Genomic DNA, 20,735 nt, shown 5'->3' on the forward strand with positions numbered 1-20,735 from the left:
CATCAACACACACACAGAGCAGAGTGGGGGGGATTACTTGGTGATTTATTATAAAGAGAATTTACAAGCCAGGGAGTATCTGTGGCAAGGACTCACATTCTTTCATGTGTGAGGGAAAGAAGCGATACCAAGAAGCCCCCGAACGTCAGTATCACTGAATGTTAATAAATCACAGCTTGGATTTCCGTCTCAGAGATTAGATGTACCCAGATTAAACTGAGATCACTTTCCAGAAAGGTCCCACGAAATAGAGGTTTGTGGAAAGTACTGGACAGTTTCTGCTGCTTAGTACTCAATTAATCTAACGATATTGTTAAAGGTTACAGTGGATTAAACAGGTTTTATGGATTAAAACATCCACTCGATTGAGGCTGTAGGTTTGATTTCAGATGCTGGGAGATACAGCTAATGCTTTTTTTTTTTTTACATTACCTTCAAACTTCAAAACTCTTGTGCAACTATAAATCATAATGTAGTTTAAATATTTATGCAGTTCCTCTAATGTCCTCTGGGGAGGACATTAGAGTAAGTTTATAGCCAATGAAAATGGTTTTGGTCTTTAAGCATGGTTTGCTCCTTGTAACATCTGTACAGGGTGGAATTTGTGGAAAGCACATTTGGCATATGTGCTTGAGTTTATTCTAAGTATGGTCAATTCTAGTTCCAGAAACAATCATTATGTTGGCCCAAAAATGCAGCACCACGATATTAACTAGTCCAACAATTGTTATATTGGCTATATGTACGTTTTATAGACTAAACCTGACATGGATCATTAAATAAAATTTGAGTTTTGATTTATTTAGCAAGTCTTAATCTGGTTAATATTGCTTTCATCTACATCAGTCACAGATCCATTTCTAATTGTTCTGTCCCTCCGAGTCACCGTCTTCATTCATTAATGATGTTGCTTTCTGTTTTCAGGGCCGTCCTGGACCAAAGGGAGACCCCGGTGATTCAGGCTTACCTGGGCAGAAAGTAAGTGCAGCTCAGTTTGTGTTTGAAAGCAGGAAACTGGGGATAATTCACATTTTGACTACTGGTCTGGCACGCGGCCACATTGGCTGCACGCAGATGCTTTTCCAGCTGGGGAGAATTCAGAGAGAGAAGAGGCCAACCGTGCCTCCACTGCAGGTTTCTGAATATTACTTTTAAATTACGTTTCTGCGCACATTCGAGCCAAGAACAAGTCGCCTTGATTAACAGTGCTGGATAAGTGTTGACCCGCGGTCAGCCACTACATCCTCCTCTCACTGAAAACTGTTTTATCTGGGAACGCATGAGCTGCCTAAAGACAGACGTGACACCTTAACTTCGTTGGCATGAAAGTGAAAGCAGTCTGTGTGAAATATTAAGTTACAGATATCAGATGGTGCTTTCATTTCTTCCTGGAAGGAAGCATCTCTCGTGTAGGCTGAATTGAAAAGAAGAATCCAGGCCAAACAGACAGAAGGTAAAGAAAGGTGATACTGACCAGAGGTCAAAGGTGTGCTTGTGTTAAGATGAAGCCATAAGCAGGTAGGCCCCTGAAATGCCTAAAACCTATAATCGGTTTTCTCCAGGCCATCTTCGGCCTCAGTTTGGTTGACCTGCTCAGGTGTTCCTGGCTTAAATGTGGAATGGTGTTTGTTTATAGCTTCAAGCTCGACCTTTAAAAGACTTCAGAAGAATTTAAACAGAGTGCAGCTTCCAACCTTAAAGGTTCCATGTCAAACTGCACAAAAACATTTTTGAAGCAGAGCTGCAGAAAAGGCGTGATCAACCAATTGAGTGCAGGTTCTGCTAACAGCTAAAACGTGCAAAAAGTTGTACGATAATCAATGGTTGACAAATTATTTCCAATAGATATCAGGAAAAATAAAGGTTCAGACAAAGTGGAGCAATCATTTAAAGAATAATTGTGGTTTATTTCATGGTAACTTTATGCTCTCTTCCTCTGTTGTAGAAATTCGGGGAAACCAAAAGTTTGTTTATAGTCTGATTGAAAGAAAACAAGGAAATCAGCAGCTTGGAACGGATGTTTGGCTCTCCATCCGTCCATGCTTGCCTTCTGACTTAATCACAAACATATTCTTCCCCCACTGAACAGTTAGATAAAAAGTTACCCTAAATGATAGGCATATAGTGAATAGTTTGTAGCATGGTCACCTCCTTGGGTCAGCCGCTCTGAAATTCCCTGTAATCCGTTATGTTTTCTTATCTACTGGAACCCCCAAAATTTAAAGACGCACACACAGAAAAAACAAAACAAAAACGTTTTTCTCTACTTGTCTTGAAATTGGAGTAAGATAATCTCATCAAATTGTCAATGTGGAAATTATTACCATCAGATTTATTTATTTTTGGTCTATTGAGATTTGGCTGCACAAACCTGGTGGAAAATTGTTAGTTGCTTCGTTCAAAACAGTGTTGTAAATCAAATAAAGTGGACCTATTATGTTTCCCCGCCCTTATAGTCATTATTTTCATCCTTGGACCTACCAGAGTAGCTTTACATGATTCACAAGTTCAGAATAATCCATATTTAGCTTATATTGGGCCTCAATGCAGCTACTCGGATCATCCTCTGTCTGAAACCAATCATCAACGCATCTCCATTACGCACATCTGATTGGCTACCCCTCATAAACAAAAGGTTGGTTGGTGCTTCTGTGAGATTACCATATTCTTTGACATCATACAGATCCAAGACTAAAAATGAAGCCAGTATTAAACTGATGTTTGAGCTTTGTGATCACAGGGACTACGTGTACCTGCACAGGTCTTTTCTTGTGTTTAATAAGAACTGAATCCAAACCTGGGTAGAGTGGTGAAGAATCGATCCAATCCAAGTTTTAAAAAAATGACCGCTTTGCCAAAATACCGAAATCTACCGTTTTATCAAAGCCGTTACTATTCTGAGATAAGATGTTCCTTAGTGTTGGTGCTTTGATGTAATGTTGAGCACCAGAAGCAGTTGGTCTTGTGTGAACATGCAACCAACTTGTGTAGAAAGGAAGGGGATGAATTTACAGGGTTATGAAACAGCTGGACACTGCTTTATTTTTACTCACAAAAAGGTTATGATTAAGTGTTGCGAATGGGCCTAACTGTAAATTTTGATAGAGGAGGCTGAATGGTACCAGGAACATTTAAATGCAGTGCCAATGGGTCTTGAGCAAGTGTTGGGATGTGACAAGTGTTGGGAATGAAATCATGTCAAAAATTCACAGTTGCTGCTCTTGGTTGGAAATCAGAGCTTCATGTCCAAGGTTGAACTTGGAAGGCCTTGAAATAACAGATTAAAGTGTCATTTTTTTTTTTTTTAGATAATTTCTGGTAAACATTTGTTAGGTTTGTCACTGAAAACTCATCTGAGAGTTTTAATAAACTCTGGGTCACCTTCAAAAACTTGGTAACAGTAGGCAACGTTTTGCCACCATGTTCACATTTAACATCCATATTTCTTTAAAAAAGTGTGCAACACGTATGGTATGTTTTCTGTGTGTGTGTGTCAGAGTTGATGACGACTTTATTTAAAAGCCCTTGCTTACTTATTTTATTTCAACTAATTCAGTGTTTGTAAGTAGAATTTCCAAAAAGACAATGAATTAGATGGAAAAACAACAGTAATTAGTGCTACCTACTTCAAATCCTTTATTCAATAATTTATTTCTTCCAGTCAGCTCAACTAGTTAAAGGACTGGAACAATTTACTGCCCTGCTCAAAGTGTTGTTGCACTGGAACAGCATGCACAATTGGGAATTAAACCTTCAACGCTTCACCCGCAGTGTTCATGCAGAGCTTCAGACTCATGAGTAAGACTGATTAATCAGCTCTTTATGCCAGTAAAACAAACTCCACGTGGACCGTATTGGAGCAACGAGGCTGCAGGTGACCATGTTGGAGCAGATGCTATAGCAACATGCATTTAATGAGTTACAGACCATGCGGTCCTGGTTTATAATGGCCAATAAAACGGTTCTGGAATATGTTATGTTCCTTGTAAATCTTATGCCAAGGCATCAAAGACCAGAGACAATAAAAATAGTGAGCAGAGTTTCTGAGCAAATGAGCACGGGGGGAAAAAAGAAAAAGACGTTTACTGTCCGGCACGACGCTGAAACAAACCAGCTCGAGTTGGTCAATCAGAGGAAAGGTGGACTTTCTGTTACAGATGATGAGCATAAAATACTTTTTTCTGAGGGGTCTTCTCATGTTTGCAGGGTTCTCGTGGTCCTCCTGGTCCTGTTGGCCCAATGGGACCCGCCGGAGTGAGGGTGAGTATAGCCAGGCTGTTTTTAATGGCATCCATGCGGTCTGAATTCTTTAAACATGAACTGTATGGCTTTAGGGTTTTAGTCATTATCTTATATTTCCAGGGCCCTCAAGGAAAGGAAGGCCCAGCTGGACCTAGAGGAGCCCCAGGGCCCATGGTAAGACTTCTAATGGTTTGACACATGCACACCTCAGAGCTGCAAACCACGTGAACAATTGAGGCATTTAATTGCCTTTCCAAAGAGCTTTCTACTACCTTTGCAGGCATATTTCCCAAGAGTCATCTTTGTCCTCTTTCCCACTCATCGATATTTTTCTTACCCTTCTCTTTTTCCTTGCAGGGACCTCCAGGATCTCCTGGAGTACCAGGTACCACAGGAAAACCAGGAAATCCTGGAGACTCTGGTCCTCCTGTAAGTTTGCTGGCAGGGTTGTGTGTTAATTGAGCAGCACGTTGGGCCTGAATAGTTCTTAACAGTTTTATTTCTCTGGTTCTAGGGTCCCAATGGTCCAAAGGGAGACAAGGGAGAGAGAGTGAGTAAACCTACATCAAATGTTTTTGTCCACAAGTGATGATATTAAAAATATCCTACAACATGTCAACAACAAGCTGATGAAAACAAGAGGCTAGATTCCCTGTGCAGTTTCACGTTTCAGGAAATTTCTAATAATACATTTACATATAAGTGACTTGAGAAATGACAAATGGGGCAAACAGTAGGAAATGCTGGGAACTTATCACTTAGCATTACGAGTTGTTTGGAGTATTTTCCTGATGTACAACGTGTGACCAAAAAGTCCATGAAAGAAACTGTACCATTTTAAATGTGTCTGCTCCTGGATTGTCTTCATGTGCATGTTCATCTGGCATCCAGTGCGGCTGCCATTCTAAATTTTAGTCTGAAGCCCGATTTCAACATAGACAATTTTAACTTCAGGTTCAGAGAGAGACGAGGAATCTAGTCTTTTTGGACATTCATTAGATTGCATCAGTGCTGAGGTGTTGAAATGCTCTGAGGCGTCTAAGGGAGAACATTCAACAGAAACCAAAAATATACACACAGAAATTGGATGCCATCCTCGAAGTAGTAATCTTGTCCAGAGCTGCCGTGCTTCCAACACTGGGAACACTTCCTGGAAGTCCTGTTCTGTCAGGACGTCAAGCACCATCTGTAGTGCATGTTGGATCCGCTTCAGTTTGCCGACCTTCAACTTGAATTTCAATTTTTTTGAAGAGCGAAGTAGCAGGGAACGAATGGAGATATTCATATTAGTGCACCCCATATTCTCCATAATGGAGGACCCATTTGCATCGCACCACTGTTGAGTTTGTTTGTGCAATAGGTTCTCCTAGGATGTTAAACTAGAACTTGGCATGGACAATCCAAAGCTTCATGTGGGACGAATTCACTGAACCACCTGGAGAAAAACGAGTAGCCAGCTTCTGTTAGAGCTCCCAACTCTGCAAACCTTTTGACCAGGACTTTGGACTTTTGACAGCTCTTCCCCTGCTAGACTGCTGTTTGGTCTCTATAGCCTCAACCTTTGAGATAAAGGTGGGGGTCATTATAGCTGTTGCAAATGCTCCTTAGTGCAAAAGCAGCAGGTGGTCACGAAAATCCTGATTGAGCCACGTTTCAATGAAAAGTTTCAGAGAAACATTTTCTGACTCATATAAAGTCTGTGCACAATGACAATAAAGAACTATTCTATTCCTTTCTTCACTGTTTTCCAATTTTAAATCCTGCCTGTCTGCACCCAGGGTGACTTTGCTCCTCAGAACATGATGCGATCCATTGCCAGACAGGTTTGCGGACAGTTAGTCCAAGGTACGTAGAACACATTTTCCCCCTCCTGACATGGATTTAGAAATCTCTGCCTCTTGGCTTTCACGATGTGGTTTGTAATGTTCTTGCTTTCTCTTCACCCTGCTGTTGCAGAACAAATGACTCGGGTCAACTCGTTATTGAATCAAATCCCCAGCAACATGTACCGCAACAATAACCCAGGCCCTCCGGGCCCTCCTGGACCTCCTGGCAATCAGGGACCCCGTGGAGAGCCGGGCGCCACAGGAAGGAACGGATTCCCCGGAAGTTCCGGATTGCCCGGCCAGCAGGGAGAGAGAGGTACGAGCCACCCCTGAGAAGTTGCTGCACGGCAGGAGAGGCTGACATCATGAACAAATGGAGTTAGAAAAATAAACATGAAGTCAAATGATTTCTAAAATGGGAGCACAGAAGGCAGCAAAGTGATTATTTACTCTGCAGAACGTTTACCTAAGACGCACCAAACCATCACAGAATGCTAGAAAGGCCTGGCATCATCGTTAATCTGAATTTCAGTCCAGATCGAATCAAATAAAGCTGCTGATGCCAAAATGTAAAAATACTGCAGTGAAAAAAGTACTTCTATTGACCCAGAGACACTTTTTTACATCTTTTTTTTTAATTCTCATTTGACGAGATTTTTTGATCCACAAACAGCAAATTGTAATCTAGGGAGATTGGCCAATGCACACTGCATGTTTCATTTATCCAGATAAACTACTGGCACTGGCACTCGGTCAACAAAACTTAGAAAACTCCGATCTAAATGATCATGAACATGGCTGCTAGTGCATTCATCCCTGTGTTCAGTCTTATTAAAGAAAACAGAATAACTACTGAAGATGTTGCCGGGCAGAATCAGAAATTAAATGTATTTGCATTGCACCCTCACCTTCTGCTCATTAAGGACCCCTTTCTGAAGTCTCACTTTCCTGTCTCACTTTATGTAACAAAAATTCAGGAAACATATTTCAGAAGAGGCAAAAAAAATGTTCCAAAGCCAAGTTCTACCACAGGGAGGAGCTTTTAAGTAGGAGCTCTTATGTAAGGGGAGACAGAAAAAATGTCTTATTTTATTCTGCAACTTACAGGATTGAGACCTCCGAGCTCCCAGCCTAATGATACTTGACTTTCCCCCCCTTCAGGTCCCCCAGGAGAGAAAGGCGATCGAGGAACTTCAGTAGTTGGAGCGAAAGGACCGAGGGGACCTCCAGGTACACATTCTTTAGCAAGACACCAAAAATACTTAAAATGTTGGTGAGATCGCTGACAGCTAAAGTTAACAGGCAAAGCTGATTCCTAAGTCCATAATTTATCATCGTTGATGAAACCATCATCTGAACTGCCCCTACAGATTTGTAAGGCTTAAAAAAGATAAATAATTTATGTTTCAGCAAAACAGAACTATTGTCTCGTCACATTTGCCACTAAAAACCCAAACACACTCAATGTTTGAGCCAAGATGATGGAAATGGAGCCTTTGCATATAACGATCTACCTTGATGATGTAAACCTTGATTTTTACCTGCCTTTGTCACTCATCTTATTGAGTGTCTCACCTTATTCACACCCCACCCCCACCCACTCAAAGATGTCGGCTGATTCAAATGCTGAAAGCTTTGTTTGCTGCCATTCCTGTTAGTCTCTGGCACCAGTGTTGTGACATGTTGACACACATTTGACAGCAAGATACCCCCCGTCCCGTCTCCTATGAGTATATTTCACTGAGAGGTTTGAATTTGTCTCAGTTAACCATGTCTTCTTGCTCCTTAAAACTGCGCTTAGTTGCCCTTAAAGTAGTGATTTAGCCAGGTGGTGGTGCAGCATTGTTAAAGAAAAACACAGACTTTGGTCCTGAAAAAAGCAGTTTCACCAGCAACTGCTTATGTAATCGCACTCCATCCTCCGCGACTGCAACCCTGCCGCTTTGTGACGGTCCCAGCTGTCAGACAGAAGCAGTTAGAGTCGAGGAGGGAGAGGAGAGCAGTGAGTCAGCCTGGAGGACATGCCGAGGACGGCGAGGAGACAGTCGGGCAGGAAACTTTCCAATCTTTTTCTGTCCAAGTCTAGACAAAATTCAGAGGGGAGGGGAGGATCAGCACATCCTACTTCTTTTTCCCCATCATAGTTTACATCATTTCATTCCATGCCCGGGACAGTCAGCAGCAGCTCGACACCTTTTCAATTAATTTTGTTTCCAGCTGCGTTGAGTCGCAGTGGTCTAACAACAATATCATAAAATGTTCTCATCTCTGTTTACATCAAATACAAGAGTGTAACTGTAGTTTTTATTAGTTCTAATGGTATAAAAGCACATGGAAGGCTTTTAAAAATTCTGACTCTCAGAAACACGCTGGCTCAAAGCAAAACGCACTTCATGAAAGCGTTCACATCTGAGAAAATGAAAACGCAGCCGGCCTTTGATCTGCACCATTTGAACAGTTTCATCTTTTTATTTTTATAAACGTTGCTTTTACTGGAGAATCAGTCCCGCCCTTCCTTTGAGGCAAAGTTTATAAAAATAAAAGACATGTTGCTACCACCTTTGTCCATGCTGCATTATGCTGATGTGATTTATCCATGTAGTTTGAATGTAGGGTTTGGTGACCATTTGAAGATATCCCATTAACCCCCTGTGTGATCTCCAATATCTGCACCACTGGGGTGGGGGCTGCAGATGAAGTTGAAGTGAATCCCCTTAATGCAGTTTTTTTTTTTTTTTTTAGTAATAAACAGACCCAGAGGGGGGAAAAAGATGATAGACCTGCTCCTGTTTTGGTATCGTTTTGAGATGATGGACATTTATTTCTAAAAGGGAAGCAGTTCAAGCACAAATTTGTGACTACACGCACATTTGTGTCTAAAGCCATGTCATGGAAGTATAGCGAGGAAGAGTGCAAATAATCTGAACGTCAGGATAAAATTCATTCCATGTATTAATGAAATAAGCTAAAAATCACTCCAACCATCATCTATCCCCAACCTGGCTATGACCCCAGTTATCTTATATGTAAGGCTGTTCTTGGTCTGTACCACGTTAATTATTGGCGTTCAGCAACAGTTCTTATTTAGAGACCGTTATCCTTGGTTATCATTCTGGCTTGTGGCCTAATCAGGACTGTCGCAGAGCTGTAACTGTAACCTATTATCCATGCAGGATGGGAGCGTGTGAAGCTGAGTTAGATAACTCTATTCCACCTCATGTCAAAAGTCGTGGCGATTGGCTATTATGGAATTATATTTATATCATAACAAGGCAAAGCAAATTTCATTTCATATGCACAAAGAAGCCTTCGTGCATGCACGAGTCTGCTCTGTGCAGAGGCTTCAGAACTTGCCTAAATAACTGTTAATAATTACTTCAGAAAACTTTATTTTTCAGATCAAATGCAGTTTAAAATAGCGTTTCTGTCACTGCCACAGTGTAACTGAGTTTAATGCAGTAACCTGAAGTGTCCAATTACATTAGGACCCTGTCCTTATTTGGGCTCCTCCTCCAGACAGTCAAATGAGCAGGATTTCTCTCAGAGTGCAGAGCTACCAGTGACAGCGTGAAACTGTAGCAGCGTGAGTAAAGCTGACACACGCGTGTGCGCGGCTGCGCGTTGCTGAATTTACGCACGAGGAATTTAATTCCGCAAGTGAAACTGAATTATTTGCTGGTATTATGTTTTTTGCTCTCGCACATATGATGAAATAAATATGATTCCATAAACTTCAGCCTGCTGTGATTGCAGTCTGGTAACACTGACAGTTGAACACACATGGGTGTGTTGTCCATTTCCTCCCTCTTTGAAATGCTACTGATCATGATAACCTTTTTATTTTTTTATTTTTTTTTTAAATTAAACACATCAGGTCCATCAGGAGAGAGCAGGACCGGACCCCCAGGCCCTTCAGGCCCTGCTGGATCTCACGGACCTCCTGGACGTCCAGGATACGCCGGAGTCCGTGGGCCTCCTGGACCTCCTGGATACTGCGATTCCTCTCAGTGTGTCGGTATTCCTTACAATGGGCAGGGATACATAGGTATGTAAAGCATCCTGTCTGTGATCAGAGACATTAGTTCTGTTTGGCAATCTGGGATTAAATGCAACAGTAAAAGAACACGCCAACATTTTGGGAGATGCACTTTCCTGTTCATGAGTCTGGGATGTGATGACTTTAGAATAACACTGAAAACAGAAACTCAAGGGTTAGGCTGATGGATTCTGACAGGGCATGGTATAAAATGATACCTGCAAAGCCAATGCATGCTTTGCGATAACTCAGAAATCTCTGTAGATTAAAACAGCAAAAAAGGTATAAGATAGAAAGTAATTTATAAAAGCAATAGAAAAAAATAGGTTGAAATAAGTTTCCTCCAAAAGAGGGAGTCTGAGCTGCCCCTTTGTGTCAAAAGGAGCCAGTTAAAGATGCTAAAGATGCCTCCTGGGCACATTCAACTGGGCAGAAACCCTGGAGTAGACTAGAGCCCGTTGGAGAGATTCTATCTCTCACCTGGCCTGGGAATTCCTCGGGAGTCCTCAAGATGAGCTGAGAAGTATCGTTGGGGAAAAGGACATCTAGTAGTCTGGAAACAGAAGACTGAGCTTGATGTGAAGCAATTACTTCAAACCACCTCAACAGCTTAAATCTGCTTCCAGTCTTTATTCTAAGCTGGGCCAATACTCCCTGACTCTGGTTTATAAAAAGGGAGAAAATGCACTTCCCAAAATGTCTGAGCACTCTGTTGTGGGGGGATTAGTGCATGTGTGAAACTTGTAGTCAACTAATAAGCACATAGAGGTTATTGATTTGCTGTCTTCTGCTGACCTGACTGACACCTTCCATCCTCTTTGGCCCGTTTCAGGTTCACCATAGTAGACTTTTTATACCGCCTGTGCTGCTTTCACTGACCATCTGAAAACACAAAATAAAAAAGTCCTGTAACTGAATCACTCATATGCTCTAAAGCTGTTTAAAGGGATAACCACCAAAGGAAACAATTAACAAACTGTGCTGAAAACATCACAACAAAAAAGAGGGAACGAGTACTAACGACTCACAGACAGTAGAGCAAAACACCAGCAGCAGCGGTGATGGCACCGACCTCTTTAGTGGCCTGTTTGCATCTTGAAGCCAAAGACCAAACAAAGAAGCCTTGTTCAGTGGAGGAGCATGCAGCAAACAACACCACCGACAAGCCAAAACAAATACTAACAAAGGTGGACTTGTACCAGAGAAACCAGTGCAGCCACCTCAGCATCACCACCCACAGCAGCAGCAGCAACTCTGTTAACAGCATTTCTCTCCATGTGACATGTAAATAAACTAATTTGTGCCTTGTAAATGATATTTGAATCAAGTCCACTAAATTTAGTCTTAACATCTGTAGTTTTAAAGCTTGTGCCTTGCAAAACAAACCTGCTGCTTGCTCAAACGCCAACAGAACGTTTTATTTTTATTGTTTTTTGGTGGTTGTTTTTTTTTTAAATTTTAAGTCTTCCCACCCATGTGCTTGTAGCCATTTTAAACTGCTCGGGGTCATGCTGGTCTGTCCTACACGTGTGACCCTGCAGGCTTAGATTCACCACTTCATGTTTTCATGTCCCCCCCCCAAAAAAAAACAAAAAAAACCCCAACAACAACAAGGAAACCCCACCCAAACTACATCTGGTTTAAAATACTAACAAAGCTTTCACAAATTCTTTCTAGTCGGGTGGTTGATGATCTCATGTTTTGTTGCATTTTGTGAATGTATGTGATGGAATTGATTGCTGGTAATGCTTGTGGTTATCAGACTAACACCTGAAATTCTAACAACACAAAAGGAGAATATGAATGCACTGAAATGTATAGCAGGGGCGTGCCCAAAGGGTGCCTTGGGTGACCTGGGCCATGTTTAAGTGATAAAAACAGTCTCAAAGGGTTTTTTGTAGTGCAGACTACATACAGACTGCTATTTTTGAAGTAACGTTCATTTCACCTGCAAATTTATTGGTTTACCAAGATAAATACTGGCAAACCTTCACTATTGAGCCCTCCCCTCTAAAGAATGAATAAATTACACTACGATGATAAGACAAACAACTCAAACCAGTTTGTTGCTGTGTAGCTGTATTGGTGACAACCATTTCCCCCTCTGTGTCACACAAGCCACCTATGACCCCCCCACCAATACTGGCCACACCCCTGCTGTTTACTAACTAGCTGTGTCAGTGGTTTAGGTGGAATCAGAAAGAAACACAACTTTTAACCAGTTCTTCTTGTGCATGTTGAGAAAAATCAAGAGAAAATGTGCCAACTTACTTTGCCAATTGGCCCAAATGCTATCTCCAAGCAGGCCAATACCCATCTGAACCTGACACCCAAGTAGTCCAGTTCCCCGAGGAGGACGGCGAGTTGCAAAACCAGCGTCAAAAGAGATCACTACCAAGATAGACAACCAGCAGGCTAACATCATAAAGACAAGTAGCGTTTTCTTTATCCGTTTAATTTTCTTCACCTTAACCTGTGTTCGTTCATGAAATTATAAATAAAAATGGGGTTTGACACCTCAAATTTATTGGGTAATACATTTCAGTGCCTAAAAATCTATGTGAATATTCTTTTTTGTGTCAGGCGAAGGGTTTAGACTGATGATGTTCGGGGGTGACTTGCACAATTTTAAAATAGACAAAAAACAAACTACAAAAACCTGTGAGCTTTCCTTTTCCATTTGTCTTTTTGCTTGTAACATATTTGCATTGAGTTTGTATTGACTAGGAGTGTTCAACAGTGCACTCATGGTAACAAGGCTAGCAATAGTACAGCAGGAAGGAAAATGTTCAGTGTCAGGACATCACATATGAAATGTTTATTGTTTTGCTTTCACACTTCATCCAGTATGTTCAGTATAACCTTTCTCATTCAATTCATCTTTTAGGAGGTTCAGTTAAACACCGCTTTCATTTTGTATCTTTATATTTATCAGTTTTCCTTTATTCTGTCACAGATAATTTTTACCAAAGGTGGAATTGCATGTCTGTGGTGTATATTTAGTACATGTTCACTACATTTCATCTTGTTTTAATCAGAATATTTGTCATCGTCATTGTCATCGTATCAAATGCGGTCAAAACCTGCATGCAAGACTATGGAAATGGTCTTGCTGCTTCATGTTTTAACTGCAGATTGTGAATTCCACAGCCTTATTTTCTTATTTATTTCTGAAAACAGAAGAGGCATTTTTCAATAAAACTACTGAAAATCCACTTTGGTGTGTTCATTTCATGTTAAAGGACAGAAGCCAAAATAAAGCAAGTTCAGATCACACCAAAGCAGACTTGGGTTGAGTTCTTAACAAGCAGGACTGGGTTTCCTATTGTACACTGACTTGAAGGATACCTTGGCCACCAACTACTATCCTAAGTTGTTTATGCTCTAACCGAAGCATCTAACAGAAGAGTTAGTCCTTGGACTGATTCAAGGAACATTTTGAACAACCAAAAGTGTACAATGTGGTAGAAGGGTTAGGATTACTTGGGCTGAGTAGATAAGGGCTTTGATTCACTTAAGTGACCTTGGTGCACTTTTGATACACAGTGGTGGCGTAAAGCAGCAGTGCCTATGCCAAATGGGACACGATAATTAGTGGTACCTGGGCCAACTTAAGGAAAAGCCTCTTTGACTTAGCAGAAGTAGACATAAGGTAAGAGGAACAAAAAATGAGTTTCTGCACTGATACTTGGGCTAATACAATTACTTGGATCAATTTGCACCTTTTGGAAAGCAAGTGGGTTTAATAGGTTCACTTGAGCATTTGGACTAATTAAGGGGTAGGAAAGAGTGTGAAGTTACTTGTGAGGCCAAGGAGCTAAACTAAAGGGTTAAGCTTTACATCACAGCAAAGTGGATTGCTTTTACTAAGTTACTTGGTAACGAGTTTGGGAGATTTGGCAGATTAACTTGAAGGGCACATGGGCTATCAGGAACAGCACTAGATGAGCAATTGAAGATTGGCGATTTGTTAGAGCAGCTAGAACCACTTGGGCCGACTATACATGGACTTTGACATTAGCTGCCTTTTGATACTACAAGTACTGCTCCAAAAGTGTAAATAAGTGAAATATTCTCTAGCCAGGCCAGACTGGAAAATGCCACCAAGAACTGCAAAGGCACTGGTTTCAATGTCTCAAAGTGGAATGAGGTTGACCATCAGGCTATTGAACTACACTCTCTCGATCAAATATTAAAAGGGCATCTCAGTCATGTGGAACAGCGCCAGTTGGACAATTGAAGGCAAATCTAGCAGACTTTTAAAAAATTATCCATATTGGGATTGACTCAAGGATCATGTGATTAACCTTAAGGGTACCAGTAGTGAGTAGACAAGGACTTGGATCAACTCTAGGACCTGGATCAAGTGCTGTTTTGATATACGTTGGGGGTAAGTTCTAGAGCAGTGTTTATACTAACTACAACAAAAACTAAAATAAGACACAGCTTACCAAAAGGGGTAATGCCAACTTCAGGATACTGTAAAGGTCTTAAAAGGCTTTGTACCTAGAGCAAATGCTTCAAGTTTCTTAGTAGTTGGCCTAGATTTCTTTCTGATGAGTTTGTCTCCACTCATTGTCTTAGTACATTACGGCCATTCATAAGACACTACACCTGGTGAAATTAGCACGTCCCAGAAAACTGTGTGCGCCTGGCTTGATTTATGACCTTCTGGGCTAATTAGAAGGGAATCTGGGGAGTTTAGACTATAGCCTGCTTAATGGTTCCAAATTTACAAATTCCCTTATTAGTTAGTCAAAATTCTCCTCTACTTGAATTGTCCATGAGCCCCAGACGAACATGTGCAGCTTAACTGTTGCTGTTTGTACAAACTTGAAGCTCCAACAGGGACTCAGACCTGGTTTCAGCAGAAAGCTTTTAAAAAACAGAATCAGCAGCCTGGGATGGAGCCAATAATCCAGCTGTTTCATCTCCCTCAGGGCAAAGACCTCCATCTTTGAGTGGAAACTTGGAAAAGCAGACAAGAATATAGCAATCAGGAAATTGGGGAAAGTGTCATAAAGCGCTGTTCTCTTCAGCTTCTTTGAACACTCTTTTTACAACCCCGAAGCCAGGAGCGTTTGAGAATCAGCTAACTTCACTTCCTTGATTTATTCACTGCTATTTTCTCCTCAGATATTTTCCCCCTGAATCATTGCCACAAACATGAAGCTTAATAGCCAAGCACACGAGTGAGAGGTACTAATTATCTATAAGCTGTAAACATCAGTTCTGGGCCATGGAAACACATCATCATCGGTGTTTGACTGTTCAGATGAGTTCATCTCTACTCGAGTGTGACTCATCTGGAGCTACCAGTTATAATAGTCTTCCCAAGAAGACAGTTTAAATTATTGAAGGGGAGAGAATGAATGATGGCTGCTGGACGTAATATCACGTCTGCACTCAGGGTTGTAGAACCAATGCTGGATTACAAAAAACAAATTCCTTCTCCTGTCAGCCAGATTAGCCACTGAAAAATGCATTTTTAATCAAATTATGCTTTTATAGAAAAAGTGTTAGTGATTACTTTTATAATTACTTGTTTTTTTCAACAGATATATCAGAATGGATGTTTAAAGAGCTAGTATGTGCTGAGATGGCTTAATCTCATATGGAGAGCTAAGGCAACAAGAACAGCCAGCCAATCAACAATCAGCGTTTGGCTGAACTTTTGATTAGTGCTCATCGCCAAACTCAAATATCTGATTGATACTGGATGGTAGTTACGACTGTAAACTCAAAAAGGTTTTAACCCATAGGGAATGACCGCCCGAGAATAAATAAAGTTTGAACTTTTGATGAGCCTAAATAAGTTATGCTTTCTGTTATTGTTAATTATTCACAACATTTGCTTCACATTTTTAAAAGGAATAAATAAATCATAGCCATCAGTTGGTCACAAAAGCACCATTTTCGCAGTAAATATGCACATAAAATTTACTGAATATGCGTTTTGCAAGTGGACAGTCTTTAAACATTACAGTTTTTGCCAGCCTAACACGCTTTAACGGCTTCATATATGCAAATGACTGATTAGAATGGCCCAAATTGTGAACTCTCCTGCAGTCTGTGTGATGTCTGAATGAACTGATGTGCAAACACTTCAGCTAACTTCCCTGTATTATGATCTTGCAAATGGATGTCACGTATCCTGGAAGCTCCCTCTACTACATCAGAGTATTTCCATAAGATTAAATGTGTCTGTGTTAAGGAATATATGCTAAAACACTTCTTCAGTAAAGACTCAGAGAAGAGAAACACACAGAACTTCTTGCTAGCAAGCGCAGCCTCCAGACTGAGAGACTCGCACTGAGAAACTGCCCCGGTCTTTATTTATACTTCAGTGAGCGTTTGTTCCTTACATTGGAATGTGGAGGTGTACGTACGTACGTACATGTACGTGTGTGTGTGTGTGTGTGTGTGTGTGTGTGTGTGTGTGTGTGGGGTCAGAGTGTGGCCCCATAAACGACTTCCCTTAACCTGCTGGTCTGGAAAATCCAACAGTTCATCTATATGTAAAGAAGCACTTAAACTAAAACTGACATAGCTACGTTAATCCTACCGTAAAACAATAAGACAAGGTACGACCTCTCTCATGCTCCTAGGATGTGGGGGTGAACACCCTAGAATGTTACAGACCTCCTAGGATGAGACATTCTTTCAATATGCCACCAACTATATACTTCTACACACAAATAATTACATGCAGCATTCTACCATATGCAAACTTATATCATTAAAAGATTATACTGACTACTAAGTACAATTTTCCTATTAACAGTCTGACATACTTGAATAATGTTGAGAGAATCAGGTTGGAACAATTCATAATAAAAAAGAAAAACTGACAATTTTTTTTAAAGCAGGGCTATAAATAAAGTATGGAGGTTTTCTGGCAAATGAGAGTCATGGCTAAGGTTTACAGACTAAACAGCAGCTTACATACTTTCCTTACTTGTTGAGTCAGAAAACCGAGAATGGTGACCACAGAACAAAAGTATCTGGAAATAAAGGAAACCAAGTGCTGCAGAAAATGCGCTTTCCTGCAGTCTAATTAGAGCCAGATGAAGTGGGCGGAACACCTTTATTCCCTCCCACGGTTAAGCTTATCGGCAGCTTTGAAATTCCTCCTCGGACCTCGCAGAAGGCTCAGAAACAACCTTTGATGGTAGAAGAATTTAAAACATGTTCTGGGACTTTAAAAAAAGACGAACTGCATGTACATTCCCCTCAACCCCCTTGTGGGACTAATAAAGGTATATCAAACCTGTTGAGTGAAAAACTGACAAAAAAAGCACTTTGTGACCCAAATAAAGAGGGCAATGGGACTTTCTACTGCATTAAACCGCAATAAATCTAACAGAGCTGAAGATGACTGACAGCTGTTGTTATCACTAGCAGCGCATATTAATCTGCAAAATTAAGGCAACTTTGCATAAACCTCGTTTCAACTTTTAAGGAGGCTCTCTGGTTCTTTGAATCAGGGGTTTCCGTTTGAGTTTGTAGTGGAAATGCTGACATGGTTATTCTGCTAAGTGATGTCAGAGCTTTTTTTTTTTTTTTTTTTTTTTTAAAGCTTGGATACTTTAACAGAAAGCAGGTTCTGCACAATGGCATGTCAAAATGATGAACCACTAAAGTTGAGAGCTTGAAGGCCGTGTTGGCAGAATATAACAGTTCTTAGTGGGACTGATTCACAGGGAAACCACAAGGATGTGTAGTACTTGGTGACACCTTGGGCTGACTAGACAATGACTTTGAGAAACTCTGGCAAGTATTTATGAGGACATCCAGATTACTCATTTTGTTTTAAAACCCATTTATGCCACTTTTTCCCCTTTCCCATTTCGTTTATAACTCCTCTTTGTATTTGATGTCTCAATCATCTTCCACCAGAGAAGTCTGAACTTTCTGGAACATGCGAGGTGAAAACGTAGGACGCTCAATCCAGATCCGTTTGACGCCTTGCTGTGTTCAGAGCGCAGCGTTAATGCGGAAAGAACAGTTTATGTTGCTGTTAAGTGCAATAAAAACTCATCCTCCTGTCGCCTTTTCAAGCTCTTAGCAGGACCATAAACCAGGAGAGGTTGACTGGCCAGAGATGACCTCATGGAAATACTGGCAGCTACAACAGTTTCCTCAGTTTGAGGTGTCCAGCCAGCTGCCGCCATTCAGAAACCAAACCGGTATCTCTCCAGTCAACAGCTTTAGTTATGTCAGAGGTTTGTCTGCTGAGAAACACGAGATGCTCTGTAGTTTAATTTGTAGTACTTCTAGCAGGCAGAGCCATAAATGATGAAAGCAGACACACATTAAGGACCGAGAGATTGTATTTCATCCAATGACTGTTGAATTAACCGCTGACATCATTTATTTGTGAGACAGATTTATTATGTTGATTTGTCAGGATTTACTGGATTAGTCCAAAAGAGACTTATAATAAATATTCAATGAGAAGAAGTTTTCCGTACAAATACACTGATATGTTTCCACACGTCGCAATCAAATGTGCTTTACTGTGCACTAAAAAAAAATTAATATGTCACTGTAATCCAGCTTCACTTAGTTCTGTAATTTCTGGTACAAATGATAATAAAGTCAGCTTGACTATCCGTTTTTCCATTCTGCTGTGTCAAAAGTCCAACACTGGGCAGGACCCCACGACTGCAAATACTGATTTTCATTATAGGTTCACCTTTAAAATATTTTTTCCCCCAGTTCAGTTTTGTAGTGTGTTTATGCAGTCTTCTTGATGTTTAACAGACTAATGTTTTTAGAAAACCATCATGTTGAAAAGAGTGTTGAGCTTTGGAGGAGTTAAAATAGCATTTCATTACTCAGAGGACCTCAGAGAGCCAGCAGGGCTGATAACAACAGTGCTGAGAAGGACTGAAGGAACGGACACCAACTAAATACATGCCAGGGAAGGAAGTTTAATCAGGAGCAGGTGAACTAATGAAGGTGGAAAAAGCACAAAGCAGGAAAGTAAAAACCAGAAAGCCACGAGAAACTGTTGAGATTTTTATTTCTTTAAATCTTAGTTTCAGAAAAGTTAAGCTCCACTGACTATGAAACAATTACTAAAAACAATCAGTAGGAAAGTCAAATTTTCAGTGAAATATAATACTGAAAATAAGAAATCTGCATTAAATCATTAATCTAGTTATCACAGAGTATAATACAGACATATTTATGGCTGTGTGCTTTCTGTGCTGGTGTTTATTTCCTAGGCGATAGTCTGCAAAAAAAAAAAAAAAAAAATCAGTCCCACAACCTAATCACAGAAACGTGAAAATCACTGTAGATATTCTTAATATATGTTCTGTATTCCAAAAGCTGAAGTTTCAGTACCGTCAGAGAGACCTGGCAGCAAATTAGAATCATTCATGCATGTCTGCATCATCAAATGAATAGAAGGACATTCCTGTGACACAGTGTGTACTGCTGTAACTGTACCTGTTTGTAAGGTACAGTTTATCAGATTGTAAATTCTGTGCCAGGGGGGTGGGGGTATATGTTTTATAGTGCACTTAAAATATGCTATAAATAAAAGAATTGGTGAAATGAGGCGTTTCCAGTCGTCTTTAAATTGAAACCTTGAACATAACCTGTTGTCTGTTATCTAAACGAATACACTGGAGAGGCTGTGATGCTAATAAATGATCTGAGTGCTGTGTGCTCACAGCACGTTTAAGAACAAAGACCGTGCTCAGCCTCTGGGAAAACTCGTACCTTGCTAGTGTCAGCACTAACAAGAACACAGTCTTCCACACTGCTGCTTTGTTCTACAGTACTTCCACTATCAATTACACAGTGCTAGGTTTTCTAGGTTGGCACTCTTCATCAATCACGCTTCAAAGGATTTTGTCTGCTCAAATTCCAAAGAAAGACTGCTTAATTGGCAAAATAACAAAGACCAAGACCCCAGAATGGCATTTATTTCCAGGTTTGTTTCTTTTTTCTTTGGGTAGTAAAAGTTAGAAAAAAGGATGACTCTATTAAAAGTGGGTCAGCAAGAGAAAATGAGGGATGACAATGGCCATAGGCTGAGTAAAAAGATACCGATTAAATGCACACCGGGGAGGGAGGTTTAACAAGGAACAGGTAGAAATCAGGCTCTAACGAGGGCAAGAAATGAGGGGAGTAAACACCCAGAGAATCAGACAGGAAATAAACTGGATGAGGGCTTCAACTCTGAGGGGAAAACCGCAGAACTGAAACTAACACAAATCCAAGACTTCATTTACATTTACCATATAATATAAAATGCTTTGAGAAAACCGTTGTTGTGATTGGGTCATATATAAATTGAATCAAGGGGAAAACACTACATCCAGATGAAGAGAACTGCTGAACTGTATAGGCACTGATAGGCATCTGTGCAACCTAATAAAAGACGTCCCTCTTGTTGTTTTTTTAATTTTTGGACTAGACTGAGCTGGGCTGTTTTTTTACCCCAGGAATTTCTTTTTAACATCAAACATGTTTTTGATAGCAGGGGACATGACAGGAGACGTTCCAGGCAAAACAACATCTCTGCTAGAAACACTGAACTGTTTGCAAAATTTTACAGTTGTTTGTGATTTGTAATATTTTGACAGTTTGAAAAAAAACAAACTTATATTTAT

The 20,735-nt window shown here is 40.5% G+C and overlaps 1 protein-coding gene across 3 annotated transcripts in view; it reads left to right on the top strand.

Annotated features, from left to right (window-relative positions):
• col12a1b (collagen, type XII, alpha 1b) overlaps window positions 1-13,319 on the top strand; it is a 152,433-nt gene extending 139,114 nt beyond the window's left edge. The window contains exons 67-76 of one of the 3 annotated variants that reach the window (XM_080882238.1): window positions 925-978; window positions 4,207-4,260; window positions 4,363-4,416; window positions 4,600-4,671; window positions 4,757-4,792; window positions 6,021-6,087; window positions 6,199-6,384; window positions 7,230-7,298; window positions 9,943-10,113; window positions 10,937-13,319. In XM_080882238.1, the coding sequence (XP_080738364.1) occupies window positions 925-978; window positions 4,207-4,260; window positions 4,363-4,416; window positions 4,600-4,671; window positions 4,757-4,792; window positions 6,021-6,087; window positions 6,199-6,384; window positions 7,230-7,298; window positions 9,943-10,113; window positions 10,937-10,947 (774 nt within the window). In that variant the 3' untranslated portion in view covers window positions 10,948-13,319. The remainder of the gene's footprint in view (window positions 1-924; window positions 979-4,206; window positions 4,261-4,362; window positions 4,417-4,599; window positions 4,672-4,756; window positions 4,793-6,020; window positions 6,088-6,198; window positions 6,385-7,229; window positions 7,299-9,942; window positions 10,114-10,936) is intronic. The other 2 variants (XM_080882237.1, XM_080882236.1) reach the window with 2 other exon arrangements.
• The last annotated feature ends 7,416 nt before the right edge of the window (window positions 13,320-20,735 follow it).

Source organism: Rhamphochromis sp. 'chilingali' (assembly GCF_963969265.1).
Source record: "Rhamphochromis sp. 'chilingali' genome assembly, chromosome: 5".
Classification (NCBI taxonomy): domain Eukaryota; kingdom Metazoa; phylum Chordata; class Actinopteri; order Cichliformes; family Cichlidae; genus Rhamphochromis; species Rhamphochromis sp. 'chilingali'.